General features: G+C 40.9%; 1 protein-coding gene across 5 annotated transcripts in view; it reads right to left on the reverse strand.

Moving 5' to 3' along the window:
* Positions 1–7,513: 7,513 nt before the first annotated feature.
* Positions 7,514–15,858, reverse strand: part of ALG9 (ALG9 alpha-1,2-mannosyltransferase) — a 122,598-nt gene continuing 114,253 nt past the window's right edge. For 4 of the 5 annotated variants that reach the window (XM_080642432.1, XM_080642436.1, XM_080642433.1 and 1 more), the window contains 2 exons: positions 11,028–11,146; positions 7,514–10,740 (listed from right to left, as the gene is read on the reverse strand). In XM_080642432.1, the coding sequence (XP_080498558.1) occupies positions 10,703–10,740; positions 11,028–11,146 (157 nt within the window). In that variant the 3' untranslated portion in view covers positions 7,514–10,702. Of the gene's footprint in view, positions 10,741–10,882; positions 11,147–15,858 lie in introns of those variants that run through there. The other variant, XM_080642435.1, reaches the window with a different exon arrangement.

The following is a 15,858-nucleotide window of genomic DNA, read 5'->3' on the forward strand; positions in this document are numbered from 1 at the left end:
CCGCCTTCCCCAGCTCGAGTCTCCGCCTGAGAGTCCAGACTCCCCCCACAAGAGCGTGGGTCCCCAGGGGCTCGCCTGGAACTGGGGTTCACTGCAGTCAGAACTGGGGCTCAGTGCAGTCAGAAGCCTCTGACTCCCCTCCACCAGGGAAAGCCCGCAGAAACCTCCGCAGCCCTTGTGCGCACTGGCGCGGGCACGCTTTCAGTCCTCTGCCTTCCCCGGCTCCCGAGTCTCCGCCCGAGAGTCCAGACTCCCCCACAAGAGCGTGGGTCCCCAGGGGCTCGCCTGGAACTGGGGTTCACTGCAGTCAGAACTGGGGCTCAGTGCAGTCAGAAGCCTCTGACTCCCCTCCACTAGGGAAAGCCTGTGGCAACCCCCGCAGCCTTTGTGCGCACCGGCGCGAGCGCGCGTGTGCACTTTCAGTCCTCCGCCTTCCCCGGCTCCCGAGTCTCCGCCCGAGAGTCCAGATTCCCCCCACAAGAGCGTGGGTCCCCAGGGGTTCGCGAGGGACTGGGGTTCAGTGCAGTCAGAACTGGGGTTCAGTGCGGTCGGAGGCTTCCTTCCCCCTTCCGCCAGAGGAAGTCAGCCAGGCTCTCAGTCGCCCTTCCTCTCTGCGTGCACAAAGCCCCTTTGCCGTACCTCCAATTCTCTGTGAGCTTTTCTCCTTCCTTCTAGTTGTAGTATTTTCACTCAGCCTGCTTTCCTGTGGTTCTGGATGGTGTCCGTTCTGTCTTTTAGTTGTAGTTTTGAAATTGTTGTGCGAGGCAGCAGTTTAGGTGTTTACCTATGCCGCCATCTTGGTTTTCCCCGTATTTAGGCTTTTTGAATTCTAAACCATGAAGATGATTACATATTCAAACAACCTTTGGCCCTTGGTTATCACACTGTAGACTAGACACTGTATCCCCCTGGTTGGTCTGCCCCATGGATGGCATCGTAGATGTGTACACCAGCCTCCTCCTGCCACGACTCCCTGTCTGGCCCTGCTACGTTCACAGGGTAGAGTGCAGATTTCCTTCTCCCCTCGTACTTTTGTGAGCCCTTATCACGATGTCTTGAATTAGACTCAGCCAACATGAGAAGTAGCTTTCAGCACCCGGACACACTGGCCCCAGTTCCAACTAGACAGAGGTTTGACTTAGCAAAAGCTGGGGTATTTAAGTACTCCGTGTCCCCTGAGAGCTTTCCCTGCAGTGTTCCCTGAAGATAGTATTCTTTGCTACTTCCTTTTCTGATCTTCCCAGAACTGTTAGAGAAAAGGTCACAGGAGTAAGAAAGAACCAGCACTACGACCCCCTGGGCACACCCCTCACATCTCAGCAGAAATTCATCTGGGATTGTAATCAGCAACCCCAGAATTTCCACTAACTTTTAGGATGTCAGGAAATCAGCTCCCTTTCTGACCTGTGATTAAAATTAGCTGGGCCCCCCAGTGTTCTAGTAAAGCTCCTGAAAGAACTGATGTATTATCTGCTATTTGGTTTAGGAGTATCACCTCTAGGCTATGATTACCAGAGCAGATTAAGAAGGTGATAAAAAACTGAACAAAAAAAGTGAAACAACTTCCACTAGATCCTATTCTTATCTCTGCCCATTTGATCATTCCAGATACTTCAACACAATATCCAAAATTTGGGGGTCAAGGGCTATGGACTTCAAAGGGGTCATGAAATAGGGAGTATAAGGTCATGGTTCAGAGAGAGGTCCTGCCCTGGCCAGTGTAGCTCAGTTGGTTGAACAGCGCCCCATGCACCGAAAGGTTGCTGGTTCGATTCCCAGTTAGGGTATATACCCAGGTTTTGGGTTCCATCCCTGGTTGGGGTACTGTATGGAGGCAACCAGTTGATGTTTCTCTCTCTCCCTCTCCCTTTCTCTCTCTCTGGAAAAAAAAAAAATCATATTTAAGAGAGAGAGAGAGAGAGAGAGAGAGCCTAAAGTCAGACTGCTTGAATTTGAATCCCAGGTCTGGAACTTCCTGCCTAGGTGATCTTGGTCAGGACATTTAATATCTCTGAGCATCAGCTTCCCCATCTTTAAAAAAAGGATAATACTAGTTATCAACCTCATAAGGTTGTTGCAAGGATTTTATGAGAAAAAAAAAGCAACTTGAGACATTCCTAACAGATAGTAAATGCTTAATGTTAGATATTATTCATATTATTTCTCTATAGAGCAAATCTGACAACATAGTGTAAAAAAACAAAACAGAAAAACACCCCAAAATTACAAAACCCCATACCAAATCCCAAAATATTTCCCTAAGGTTGAGTTCAAAAGAGTCCAAAGAGCCAACCTTGTCTGTTCCTCAAGGCCTAAATCTGCCTAGGTGGGTACCCTATACTTTTGAATGTGAATCATACTTCCTTCTGCAAATGTTTGCTTTTCACCCCAGACATAAGCATGAGGAGCAATCACAGGTTTTCTCAGGCCTTTGACCTCGCGGGGCTCAGCCCCTCTACATGCTGGGCTAGCAGATGTGCTGGCATCTGGGGGAGGGGAGAACCCTGGCCATTCATAAATCCTTTGGGTTGCCCTTGGCAATATCAAAGTTAAAGTTGTGTGTATGTCATGGTTTGCTCATGATTGGAACCTTGAAAATGGAAAAATAGCTGCTTCCCTTATCAACCAAATACTTACCTTTTATTACCTATGAATGCCATCAAGGTCATGTTAACTAGAACTGAAATAAACTGAGAATTGACCTGTGGCATCTCCTATAAGTTATAGGCATGGTTTTGTCCAGGAAATTTTTGCAATTATAGCAATATAAGACTGCCATGTAGGGAGAAAGATTTGAGAGAAATGCAATGCAGATATTTCAATTTACACTGGAATTTCCACACCAAGAATATAGCAAATACTGCCCTAACCGGTTTGGCTCAGTGGATAGAGCGTCGGCCTGCGGACTGAAAGGTCCTAGTTTCGATTCTGGTCAAGGGCATGTACCATGGTTGCGAGCACATCCCCAGTAGGAGGTGTGCAGGAAGCAGCTGATCGATGTTTCTCTCCCATCGATGTTTCTAAGTCTCTATTCCTCTCCCTTCCTCTCTGTAAAAAAAATCAATAATATATATATATATATATATATATATATATATATATATATATATATATATATGAATATAGCAAATACTGAAATTAGATTCTTGGAAGAAAAGGAGCTCTGAAATTTTTAGTGAGAAGAGGCTGCCCTCTGCTGGACACAAGGGAAGTCTCTATGATGGCCCTGAAGACAAGGCTGCCTCAAGAACTTTTTCAGAGAGTGACACTTGGGACTAAAACAAAACCCAAACCAAAACCAAATAGCTTGGCAACAAATTTAAACTTTGGTGTTGTTTTTCTGAACATATCTAGTAATTGCAGACTGTGGAAACACAATTGAAGAAGAAGGTCCAAGGAAAGGTGAAAGGAATGAGTTTAAAAAAAAATTCATGATTCTTTTAAAAATGCAGTACTGTAAAATCAGCCTTCTTTTCTCCATAACTCTGCAAACATGTCACTAGCAAGAAAAATGAGGGACATATTATAGGAAATACCAGGGAGGCTTTGAGACATACTGTTTTGTTTTTTTTTAAAATATATTTTATTGATTTTTTACAGAGAGGAAGGGAGAGGGATAGTTAGAAACATCGATGAGAGAGAAACATTGATCAGCTGCCTCCTGCACGCCCCCTACTGGGGATGTGCCGGCAACCAAGGTACATGCCCTTGACCGGAATCGAACCTGGGACCCTTGAGTCCGCAGGCCGATGCTCTATCCACTGAGCCAAACTGGTTAGGGAGAGACATACTGTTAAGAGGGAGACAAGAAAGAAGCAAGAACAATTCCTAAATGATACATGGTGTTTTCTTGTTGGCTGAGTGAACACATTTTAGGTCATTTCCCTCAAAATGGGATTAACCTTTGCTCTCATGTCTGAGGGGGGAGCAGCAGTTCCCAGAAGCTCTGCAGAAGACCAGTGGCAGAATAACAAAGGGGAAGTCTTCACTGTACTTGTCTCAAACAAACTGAGCTGAGTCGTATAGGAAATCTACAAGGCAGGCCCCCCAATATGTTCTGAGCAGGAGGGCCTAATTCCCCCACTTTTCTTTAATTATCCTACTCAGGACAGCCCCAGGTCCTTCTCTGAGTAAGCCAAGCAGTGCCATGAGCAGGGTGTGAAACTTGAAGGCCAGGCGGTCTTCCCAAAGGTTGGAAATGCCTGCTCACACCCTTTCCTTCCACCTAATAAATAAAAAGGGCACTTGAAATTGCCAAAATTAGCCATTCTTTTTTTTTTTTTTTTCCAGGTATGTTATCATTCAGACATACAGAGGTGACAGGATCAATGGGAAGAGAACTATAGTAAATTATTAACATCCATTAGTGTACTTCAGTACCTTATTAGTTAATTGTTTCCCGGAAAGCAGGGCCCAGAGAGAATGGGATGTAGGGCAGGAAAGGTTTGATAGGCTGGAAAAAGTAGAGAAATGGGTCTGGGGATGGGAAGAGGCCTCGGGTTGTAATTGGAAAAGGACAGCTAACATTTTGCCTACTTAATTATCTTTGATCTTTGGTGTGACTGTTTGCCTTCCTGTCTCTAATATCAATAGCATTCAATATTAGAAAAATCACCTAAGGAGTGTTTTAAAAATAATGATGCTGCCTGGCTGGCGTGGCTCAGTGGTTGAGTATTGACCTATGAACCAGGAGATCATGGTTCGATTCCTGGTCAGGGCACATGCCTGGGTTGCGGGCTGGATCCCCTGGTATGGAGGGTGCAGGAGGCAGACGATCAATGATTCATCATTGATGTTTCTCTCTCTTCCTTCCTGAGATCAATAAAAATATATTTTAAAAATACAATGACACTTAGGCCCATCTAGGACCACTGACTCGGAATTTCAGAGAGACAGTTGGGAGTAAGCAGAGAGTGGCCATTTTTAAGAGTGTCCTCAGATGATTCTCTCCGTGCAGCTCTGGTTGAGGATCACTGCTCCATAGGCACATCTTCTCCAGCACTGAGTACAACGCTGCCGAAGCAGGTAACAAACAGACCAAAAAGCATACCCTTCTCACTGGGCAACTTGGGACTCAAGAGTTAAAAGACCAATGGCACCAGTTGCCAAATACTGGTTCTGCAGGCAAATGCAGGTCAAAGAGGAGGCCTCATAAGGCAGGTGTTGGCTGATATCCACGGCTGTAGGTCTGTGATAAAGAAGTTGTTTTTTTTAATTGATTTCAGAGAGGAAGTGAGAGGGAGAGAAAGAAACATTAGTGATGAGAGAATCATCGATCAGCTGCCTCCTGCTCGCCCCACACTGGGGATTGAGCCCACAACCTGGGCATGTGCCCCGACCGGGAACCAAACTATGACCTCCTGGTTCATAGGTCAACCCTCAACTACTGAGCCATGCCGGCCAGACAATATGTTTGTTTTAGCTCTCACAATCTTTTGGCTGTTAGGACCGTTAAGAGTCACCTGGTTTTACTTTTATCTCCAGGCATGTGAGGACGGAAGCAGCAGCCCAGAAACTAGAAGCAAAGTCAAAAACAAAAAAATCCTACCACCTTGAAGTATTTTATGAAGATAACCTTAAGATTCGCTTAAAAATTTTTTTTTTAAATGCTCATACCCAGGTAAAATGCTATTTAACCCAATTGATAATTTAGCCATTATTTATTCTAAGAAGCTACAATAGGAGTTCCCAATCTGTCTGGGCCACTACAATTCCATAATCTCATGTCCCTTATCTGAATTTGCTTCATTTCATTTACCAAATGTTGGTTACAAATTTGTTTTAATAATGTCAGATCTACATTGAACTCTATAGCTAGGAGAGCCAAAACAGCTTTCAGTTTTAAAAAGAATCACTTGCTACTGATATTATTGTACTTGAATGTATCACTACAAAGTCATCCTGAAATTAATTTCCTTTTCCTAATAGGGCATGTGGCTGGTAGTAACAGAGCACCCCTCACTCCTGGAGGATAGGCTCTGCCTCACATTCATTCAGGTCTCCTGGGCTAAGTCTGACCCTCCAAATCTATAATAATAAAAGCATAATACGCTAATTAGACCAGACGTCCTTCCAGACGACCTTCTGGACAAAGCCGGGGCTGCGAGGGAAGCCCGGGTCCTGGGTGCCAGAGGGAAGCCGGTGCCGGCAGCTGGGGGAAGGGAGGCCTACTCTTGCACAAATCTCATGCATCGGGCTTCTAGTCAAGTAATAATAGAAAAACTCAATGAGGATACCTAGTCTCTCCTTTTAGAAGGTACTCCGAGGAATCTGCCGCTGCTACACACAATGTCAAGCCTTATTCACATCTTCCAAGTTGCCCTTGGGTACCATAGGACATATCAAATGACGTATTGTATTTTCTGTGGTGTAGAAATCTGCCAAATTGAAAGCGACAATTGTATATTAGTTTCAGGTTTCTTTTTACTTTTCTTTCTTCACTGTCCATAAACATGCGCAGGGAACTGTGTACTTGTGCGACATGGTCTTTGCCCCTAGACATGCCAGCAATGCTCTTCAGAGACGGGTTTGCAAGGGATGCATTTTAATATTCTATGTCCTTAGTAAAGACACTAGGTACTCGAGAGGGTTAGGGAATGGACATAATCACAGGGGTCTGAAGTCTAGAAAGACTTCTTAGAGGAGAGAGAGACTCAAGCTGGCCCTGTAAGTAAAAGTAACAAACGGAGAGAAGGATTACCTTCTAGACAGGGGAAAATAATTATGTTAATAAAGCATCCGTCTGTAAAACAACCTGGGAGAAAGAAATCAAACTAAGTTTCATGGGCATTTTTGGGTCTAATGGGAAGAAAATTAACAACCAATGGTATAAAACCAGATGGCTACAAGAAGTTATTAGCTATAAGGTGCAAGGTATAAGAATGATATTAGGAATTCATTCACAAAGAAGTTATTTTTGCTCCTAACAACTTCTGGCAAAGGGGTAAATTACCTAAATGTTAGATATTAGATCCACATTGCTATGAATATTAAGATCCTCAATTGATGGAAATTCTTAACTCCAAAACATAAGATGAAACCCTGAAATTCTCTTTTAGTTATAACACTAATACATTGAGTAATTCCTATTGTGCATGGTTTTTCCACAAATAAAATAAAACCAACCCTCACTGGATTTCCCAACAAATTCTTCCTAGAGTTTTCAGAATAAGCATTTTGAGCTATTTAGATGATAGAAGGCAGGTCTATCCACTGAAGAGTGGTAGATGGAAGGAGCTGAGCTCATTCGGTTTCCAATCTCCACCAAGATTTAAAAGCTAAAGGCAAAAGGGAAAATCACTTTAAGAAAAGGAAAATTAAACTGCCAAGGTTTATTTAACTTTTTTCTTTCACAGAAAATATAAGTATGCAATGTAAACACTGACATGTGAAATAAAGCACAAGGATCAGGAAGACAAATCACTCGGACAATCGCTTGCTTCAGCACTGGACTGCTTCCTGATAGCATCTGCAGCATGAACCACCTGGTCATATGCATTGGAAAAATTGAAGGCAACGTTCACTTAGATTTATTGAAACACCAGAGAGCCTCTGAAATACAATGCCATACGGAAGTCTGATCCTTCTCTTGCAAAAAAAATTAAAGCTGAACACATGTCCATTTACTGACTTACCAAGGCATGTAATATAATGTAGGAGCGTAAGAACGAATTAACACATGAGCTTTAATATGCCTGTGCAGGCAAAGATGAAATTTTCCCTCTCCAGAGAAAATAAAATTAACCAAATTAAAAGCAGAGCTGCCTGGCACTGGCCAGAAGGCAACACAATCCCAGTGAGTTATTTCAGTAAACCCCAGGAAATGCAAAACACGATCAAGGACTGCCATTGGTGCTTTGCCCAAATGGTCACTCCAGATCTAATGTTGCAGAACCACATGAAGTTTTCAAGGTTCTTTCCCAGAACTCCAAACTAAATAAACAAACAAACAAAAAACCAACCCAAATAAATAGTTGGGATCAAGACCCACCTTGATTTAAAACAATCTGTTTCTAAACTTGAGTTCAATAATAAAGAGTATGGGCTTCAATTTTCTGTGATTATCCCAAGAGATTAAAATGACCAGTCTTCCTCTGGCTGGGTAGTTCAGTTGGTTAGAGCGTCATCCTAATATGCCAAGGTTGGAGGTTGACTCCTTGGTCAGTGCACATGCAATGAATGCATGAATTAGTGGAACAAAAAAATCAATGTCTCTCTCAAATCAATAAAAAATAAAGAAAATAATTACCAGTCTTCTTTCTTATCAGATAGCAATTACCCAGTGACAGGTAAACTTTGACAATAGATGCCTATTAACACAGTTTGGGACTCAGTGTCGTAAGATCCGGTGTTCAGATCCAGCTGCTTCAGAAATCAGAGATTTGAGTCCTGGTATTGCCAAGTACACCCACTCCTGCACTCAGCTCCATAATCAAAGGTTATTACAAACAATCTATAGTCTTTCATTCCTTGATATTCCACAATAATCTATGGAAAAATAAGCACCTCAGACACATCATCCTTATAATGGGCAGAGGGGACAGCTCATGCTGAACACTGATTCTCTAGAGGAGAAATGTTACTCTGACCAGGTGTTTGGAACTTTTCCCTGGCAAGTTAAACTCCCTGTATTGCTGAGATGGAGATTTATAAATGTGTTTATATAAATATCACGTGAACAATTCCTTCATAACAAAAAACATTTTCTTCTACCTTGACCTATAGCATTTGGCACAGTGTCCTGCAGTTTATTGTGCTCTCATTAAAGATATACGTAGAACAGAGAAAACCAAAATCAGGTTTTAAAAGGAATAGGAACTGATATTCCCCAGGAATCCCTGAATCAATCATGACCTTTGTTTGTGCTATATTATAGTAAGTTCCTGCTCAGAAGGCTTTTTATTTTCCACATGCAAGATGATAAAATAGATCAGCGTTGTACTATTGCAATTAGAAAAAGCCACTCATTATAGACCTCCCTTTCGGAATTCTCCTATTTACCTCTGCAAAAAGTGAAGGGCTTTAGCAACTCAGTGCACTATTAAAGTAGCTATGGCAAGATATTTCAGTGAAAATTCTCTATCCTGTAGTCAGACCAAATGGGCCAATATTTGGAAAAAGTAGTCAAGGATTGAGAATTAAATGGCAGAAGTCTTTAAAGCAGCAAGTGGAACCCCAGTTTATCTTCACTTTCCAGTTATTCTCTATTGTCCAAACCTGTTGCCTCTCCAGTGCTTCAACTGCATCCCAATCTTCCTTCAGAGGGGAGACTTTCATATAACCACTAGCCATTCCTTCCCTTATCATTTCTTTTCTCCTCTCTTGGAATCAGTTCCTATTGAAAGCCCTTCTCTTTGAAAAATGAAAGACGGAAACTCCGAAAAATAAATTCAACCTATTTGCAGATACTAGACACAATTACCCTTGGGGAAATAAGGCACCTATACTGTGACTCAGATTGACTATAGAAATGGAACTACTTCTGGATCCTGCCTGGCTACAAAGGAGCATGACTTCCAAATACAAGCACTGTGTTCCTGTCACTGCTGTGATGAGAGTCTAACCAACAGACAGTGGAAGCTCCAGAGAACTCAAAGAAAAAACAGATAAAATTCTTCATTAAAACAGAAAGTCAGATTATCAATCTGGTCTCTGGACAACCTCATCATTCTTTCAAGTACTGTTTTCAGAGTCAGGTGAGGAAATATGGAAGAGTACTAGATGAGAAGCTGGGCAACGTAGGTTCTAGTCCTGCTATTACTTAACTGGCTATGTGACCTTGGGCAAGTCACTTTACCTCCCCCCATAATCTCAGTTTCTTAATCTTTAAAATGGGTATAAAAACACTTGCCTTGTATACTTCACATTGTGACTGAGGATCAAATGAGATAGTGCAAAATGCTTTATAAACTATGAAATAGTGTATGTAAAGAGAGTACACACTTATTAAAATATTAGGTCATTATAATTGCCTATCTGACGAGAAATGCCCCATGCAGGATGTGCTTGGCAATGTACAGACTTAAAAATAGTTGCTATAAATATACACTGGTATTTTTCACTAGGGTTGTTTAAAAAAGGGAAACCCTTAATTTCCTCAGAAATTGCCACAGAATACATTACTTAAAAATGTGATATTATCCAACTCTACCAATTGATTGAATTAATTTCTCCAAATATGTCCTGCACACGTGTTGCTAACTTCCGCTTTTCTTCCTGATTTGTGTTGCTTTCCGGGGTTTGAGGATTGTGTAGTTTGCATACACTGTATACTGGTCTGTTAATAACTTTACACAGGGAAGTCTTGAGTTCAAGAAACAGCATGCTAAAACTTAAAAAACAATCCACATAGTTAGAGTTTGTTGTAAAGGAAATAAAATGAAAATAAGTGGCATCCTACATAATGAAGTTCGGCCACAGTTCCTGACATCGTTGCCTTTTTCCTGAGGTACCTCCAGGACAGGCCTAGTCCTGTGAAGCACTTTAGAGAAACTTAGTCTTGCTTCCGAGGGGAAAGGACATGTAGGTTGGCAACTAGGCTGTGCTCATTCTCAGCACTAGGGTTTGAACAAGAAGGTCTGCTAGAAGCTGCCACACAGCTTTGGTGGAGAAGCCCATCCGGCCCAGGAGAGGCGAGCTAGTTCTCAGGTGCCAGGCCAGAGCGTGGAGAACAGCTTCACACAGCCACCCAGTTCAGAAACTTTCAATTCTTCCTATGGGTTGATTCTGCTCTTCTCCGGTCTAGTAAATAATTAAACAGAAGAAAAACAATGAGATGTGGAACATTCTATCTACCTGGACTTAGGGCCTTTCTCTGGCTAGCTGCCAAAAGCTTACATGCAGAACAGATACTCAGGCAAGAAGTGAATGTGGGTGACTTTGACCAGCCCAAAGCACCCAGAATCCAGGATTTGTGTCAGGTGGCCTTTATTACAACGTTACAGTGATGACTGGGAAGGAGTCCTGCCAGTGGAACCACTAGAACAGGATGGCTGTCCACTGGGGCCACAGGCACACGTGTTGCTAACCTCCACTTTTCTTCCTGGTTTGCTTTGCTTTCCGGGGTTTGAGGATTGTGTAGTTTGCATACACTGTATACTGATCTGACAGGAAGGGGACATAAAATGCCCGCAGCAGCTTTGAAGATCTGAAAAACAAGGGGGTGGGGGAAAGGATAATTTTACCATTTGAGAGAATTTACTAATGGTATTGAAAATGATTCAAGGAAATAAACTAAGTGCTATAGTAAGGATATTTTATATAAGCAACACAGAAAAGTCTGTTATTTAGCTACTAGACCATGATAAAGTAATCAAAACCAAGTACTACCTTGTTACCCATACCAAAAAGACAGTCTCCCAGTTCAGTCACGGTATATTCTTCAAAATAGCTCTAGGTCTTCACTTAGCATTAGAATATACCACAGAAAAGTTCCAGGCCAATCAAAGGACTGCTATTAGTGAAATAAATACTTAATACCCAATGGTTTCTGCAGCTAAGAACTGTAGAGATGCTCAAATGATCCTGAACACCAGCACTAAATTTTCCTAGAGAGATAAAGAAAAGTATGTCTGGGCTTCCTGTGCATTGTTCCAGAAATTCTCTTTTTTTCTTTAATTTTTATTTATTGATTTTAGAGAGAGAAAGGAAAGGGGAGAGGGAGGGGGGAGGGAAAGAGTAAGAGAGGGAAGGAAGAGAGAGAGAGAGAGAGAGAGAGAGAGAGAGAGAGAGAGAGAGAAGAGAGAGAGAGAGAGAGAGAGAGAGATTTGTTACTCCACTATTTATGCATTCATTGGTTGATTCTTATGCCCTGACCAGGGATCAAATCCGCAACTTTGGTGTTATCGGGACGATGCTCTACCCAACTGAGCTACTCAGCCAGGGCTCTAGCAATTCTTAAGTCAAAGAGAGAGTCTTATACACAAGCTCATGTCATGACATGTCCCTGGCAAGTTATAAAATGTACATATTTGTTATTAAAATACAAAAATAGATGAAAACCTGAATTTCTTATGAGTTTCTGAAAAATACTTCACATTTATTGAACACTTAGCATTGGACAAACACTGGGAAAAGTGCTTACACTTTTAAAGATACTATTTAATCCAGCCAATAACCTGTAGGTGGAAAGTGATATTATTATCCCCATTTTATAGATGGGACCTGAGGCTTACATAAAGTAACTTGCTCGGGGTCACACAGGAAATGACAGAGCCCTCATTCAAATCCAGCTTTGATTCCAGATTCTGCACTCAACCACTATGGTTTATCCTGTATCCAGGGAACAGGCTAACAGGATTCATAACTTCGTAGAAAATGTGGCAGTGATCGTTTCAAATTCTGAATCAAGCATTACTTCTTGACTGTGATTTCTGAGTCAAAACATCAAAGCTGACCCAGTTACTGCCACCCTAAATGAGGAAGCTGAAGAGTGTTCCATTGCCAGTCCTTTCTCAGACTCTAAACTTGAAAATGTCATGTCAATGTGGCATTTGCACTGGCAGCCTACCCATGGGTCTGGCAGACTCCTGCAATGCCTGCACATAATGATACTGTGCTTGGCATACACACCTCTTAGAGAGGCTCCCCACTGGGACCCTGCAGTGCTCTGTGCTCAACAGAGATGCACTTCACTTCAACAGCTAACCGTTCAAGGGCTCTGATAGAGAAAGAAGCTTAGAAGAGACACGAGATAAAGCAGAGCTCCTGCAAACAGAACGAACGGGAGGAGGAAGCATCTACCTGAGCCAGAAAGAAGTGAATGTATTCTTTCTGCCCATGCTACACAGATAAGGGGAAGGTCAGAATAGAAGGCTGTAAGCCAGAGCAAACTCCTGTGAGCTTAAGTGTGGTAAAGAAAAGCCCACACTAACTTAGCGCCATTTCCACTTCAAGATAAAAGCTTCATTAACAGAGTCAGCACATATTGCCAGTCAACTCAGTCCCTGGTATAACATTAGGGCCACTGGGCCCAATGTTAGCGTTTGACTTCCTTTTTGGAAAAATTCCTTACTATTTGGGAGGGTTATTATTTCACAATGTTAATCTTTTTAGAGTCTTCCAAAAAACAAAGAGATATTATATTGATTTTTAAAAAAACAGAATAAAACATTTTATCTTGTAATTACCATATGGATCCATTGTACCCTTTTATAAATTTAAGCTATATTGTAGGATCTTAGTGGTCTCATTTTTTTTTCCTGTATCTTGGATTATTTACAACTATGTTTTTTTTTTTTTAAAAAAGACTCAAGTAATAAGAAAAAGGAAAATGATATTACCAAACAGAATGATGCAAAAGTAAAATAAATAATCACTATTGCATTATCCTTTAATTTTCTTATTGCATTGCCCAAAGTATTGCATCATCATTAAATAAGGTATGAAAACCTGAAGACATTATATTTGCTTGCATTGAATTCAGAATTTTAAAAATTGTGGTCCATTATGGCAATGAGAAGAAAACTGACAGAAGACATTTTACAAGTATTAGACAAAACAGCAGATGAATGAAAAGAGAAACAGCAGCACTCAAGACTCTGATGATGATGGTGAAATTGATCTAACAAGCAAAATTTGCCTGTGCATCCTCAGATGACAATATACTGGATGAATTTTCTCAAATTCAAGAATTAATGAGCAAACAATTTATTTCCAGGAACAAAAAAAGAAATAAGGTATTTTCATTCAGTTAGTCATTCAACAGGAAAGGATTCATCATGCAGTATTTTACAACAAGAACCTGGACCATCCTGTTATGTTAACAGGGTATCTGACCACATTTTTGCATCTTTTATGAGGTCTGTGTGCCAAATTTTATTTAATCAAATAAGTGGACACATGCTGAAGGCAAGTTCATATACAAAGGTGACTGGAAGGATATAGTTGAAAAATAAATAAAAAATTCAATGAAGTCCTGGCTGGTGTGGCTCAGTTGGTTGGTCAAGCATTTTCCCGTTTACTGAAAGGTCACCGGTTTGATTCCCAGTTAGGGCACAAGCTCAGGTTGTGGGCTTGATCCCCTGGTCCCTGGCAGGGGTATATGCAGGAGGCACCTGATTGATATTTCTCACATCACATCGATGTTTCTCTCTCTCCTTTCCTCTCTCTCTCAAATCAATTAAAAAATATATATTTAAAAAATTCAATGAAACCCTGGCCAGTGTGGCTCAGTTGGAAGAAGCATTGTTCTATACATAGAAAGACCTCAGGTTTGATTCTAGGTCAGGACACATACCTAGGTTGCAGTTTCGATCCTGAGTCCTGGTTGGGGTACGTGCAGGAGGCAACTGATCGATGTTTCTCTCTTACATCAATGTTTCTCTCTCTGTCTCCTTTTCCTTCTCTCAAAAAAGTCTATGAAAATGTCCTCAGATGAGGATTAAAAAAAGATTTCAATGAATTGATCATTTAAACTGGTGTTCATAACATCTAAAAATGAAAATGTTTTGAGTTACAGAGCAAAAAAGATAGCTGCCTTTTCTTTGACAAAAGTGAATCGTTAAAGGTTTCAAAAAATTCTTCAAATTTTGCGTTTTGATGATACAAGTGCAAAACAACCAGAAGCAATGTTAGAACCTATTAGAGATGTACCTGAAGCCCAGAACCAGTATTTTCAAGATGGATAGATTCTACTTTAGAATTAACATTATTTATCTTTAACATCTAAAGCCACTAATTTCTTCAAGAAGATGAAGTGTAGAACAGTCAATATACACACCTCTGAGCTGGGATGGGAACATTCTGTGATTTTTTTTTTTAAACAAAGAGAACAAGTTGGGTTGAATTCCTCATTTCTAAAACTATCGCTGCTGTTCTAGATGAGTTTCTTTACCATGAATAGCTTTAATGTGCTAAGCATGACTGGGACCTTTTAAATTGCTATACTGTACTATTGCTGGAAAAGGGAAAATGAAATTGGTTATTTGCCTTTAAAAAGAGTAGTTGAGCACTAGAATAACATGTGTTTCCATACACGTGGAAACAAAGATTAGACTGAATCACAAATTAGAACAAAAGTAATACCTATCAAAACTCATACAACATTGTCTGTAATTATGTGAAATGCCAACATATTGCCCTGAGGAAGCACAGACAGCAGAATTTAGGGAGATGTAAAATATATGCCTCTATCATGGAAATAGAAATACTTCACATACCAGTGAGCAAGTCACTCAAGAGATTCAAAGATGAAATAGACTTGGACAAAGCTATTGTCTGAATAGCATAATTAGCTGACAGCTCAGAATGTTTTCTAATTCAATTACCAGCCATATTTATCAAGGTTAGGAAGTGTTCTGTGGAGATTTAAATCTGCTCTTGCTGATGTCAATGGAAGACTGGCTGCCAGTCCCTGATGTCTCTAGTTCAGCAGGCACAAAAGGAAATGCTGGGTCAATTTTTCATTTTAAAAAGAAAACGTCCTAGTACTAAGGTTTTCTCTTTTATTTTTATCCATCCATCCACTCATCCAAATATTAATGTCCATGTGAACCTGTAGTCTAAGCTGATGGCCAGTTCTTCCTTTTTGAAGCTAGTTTCCTCTCTCTGTGTGTCTGTCTCTTGCTCTCTCTTGCACTTAGCTCACATTTCAGTTACACTTTCTACAACCCTCAGGGCAGAACTGAATTTTCACAACAATCTTCTGTTCTGAAGAGAATCTCAGAATTCCCTCAAGACTTTATCTATAGTCAACCTATAGTTCTGATAACTGCTTAAAAAGCTGGTATGTAGTAAAAACGTGACTGTACTTTAATATTCTTTTTTTTTTTAAATATATATATATTTTTATATATATTTTATTGATATTTTACAGAGAGGAAGGGAGAGGGATAGAGAGTTAGAAACATCGATGAGAGA

The sequence above is a fragment of the Plecotus auritus genome, assembly GCF_963455305.1.
Source record: "Plecotus auritus genome assembly, chromosome: 9".
Taxonomy (NCBI): domain Eukaryota; kingdom Metazoa; phylum Chordata; class Mammalia; order Chiroptera; family Vespertilionidae; genus Plecotus; species Plecotus auritus.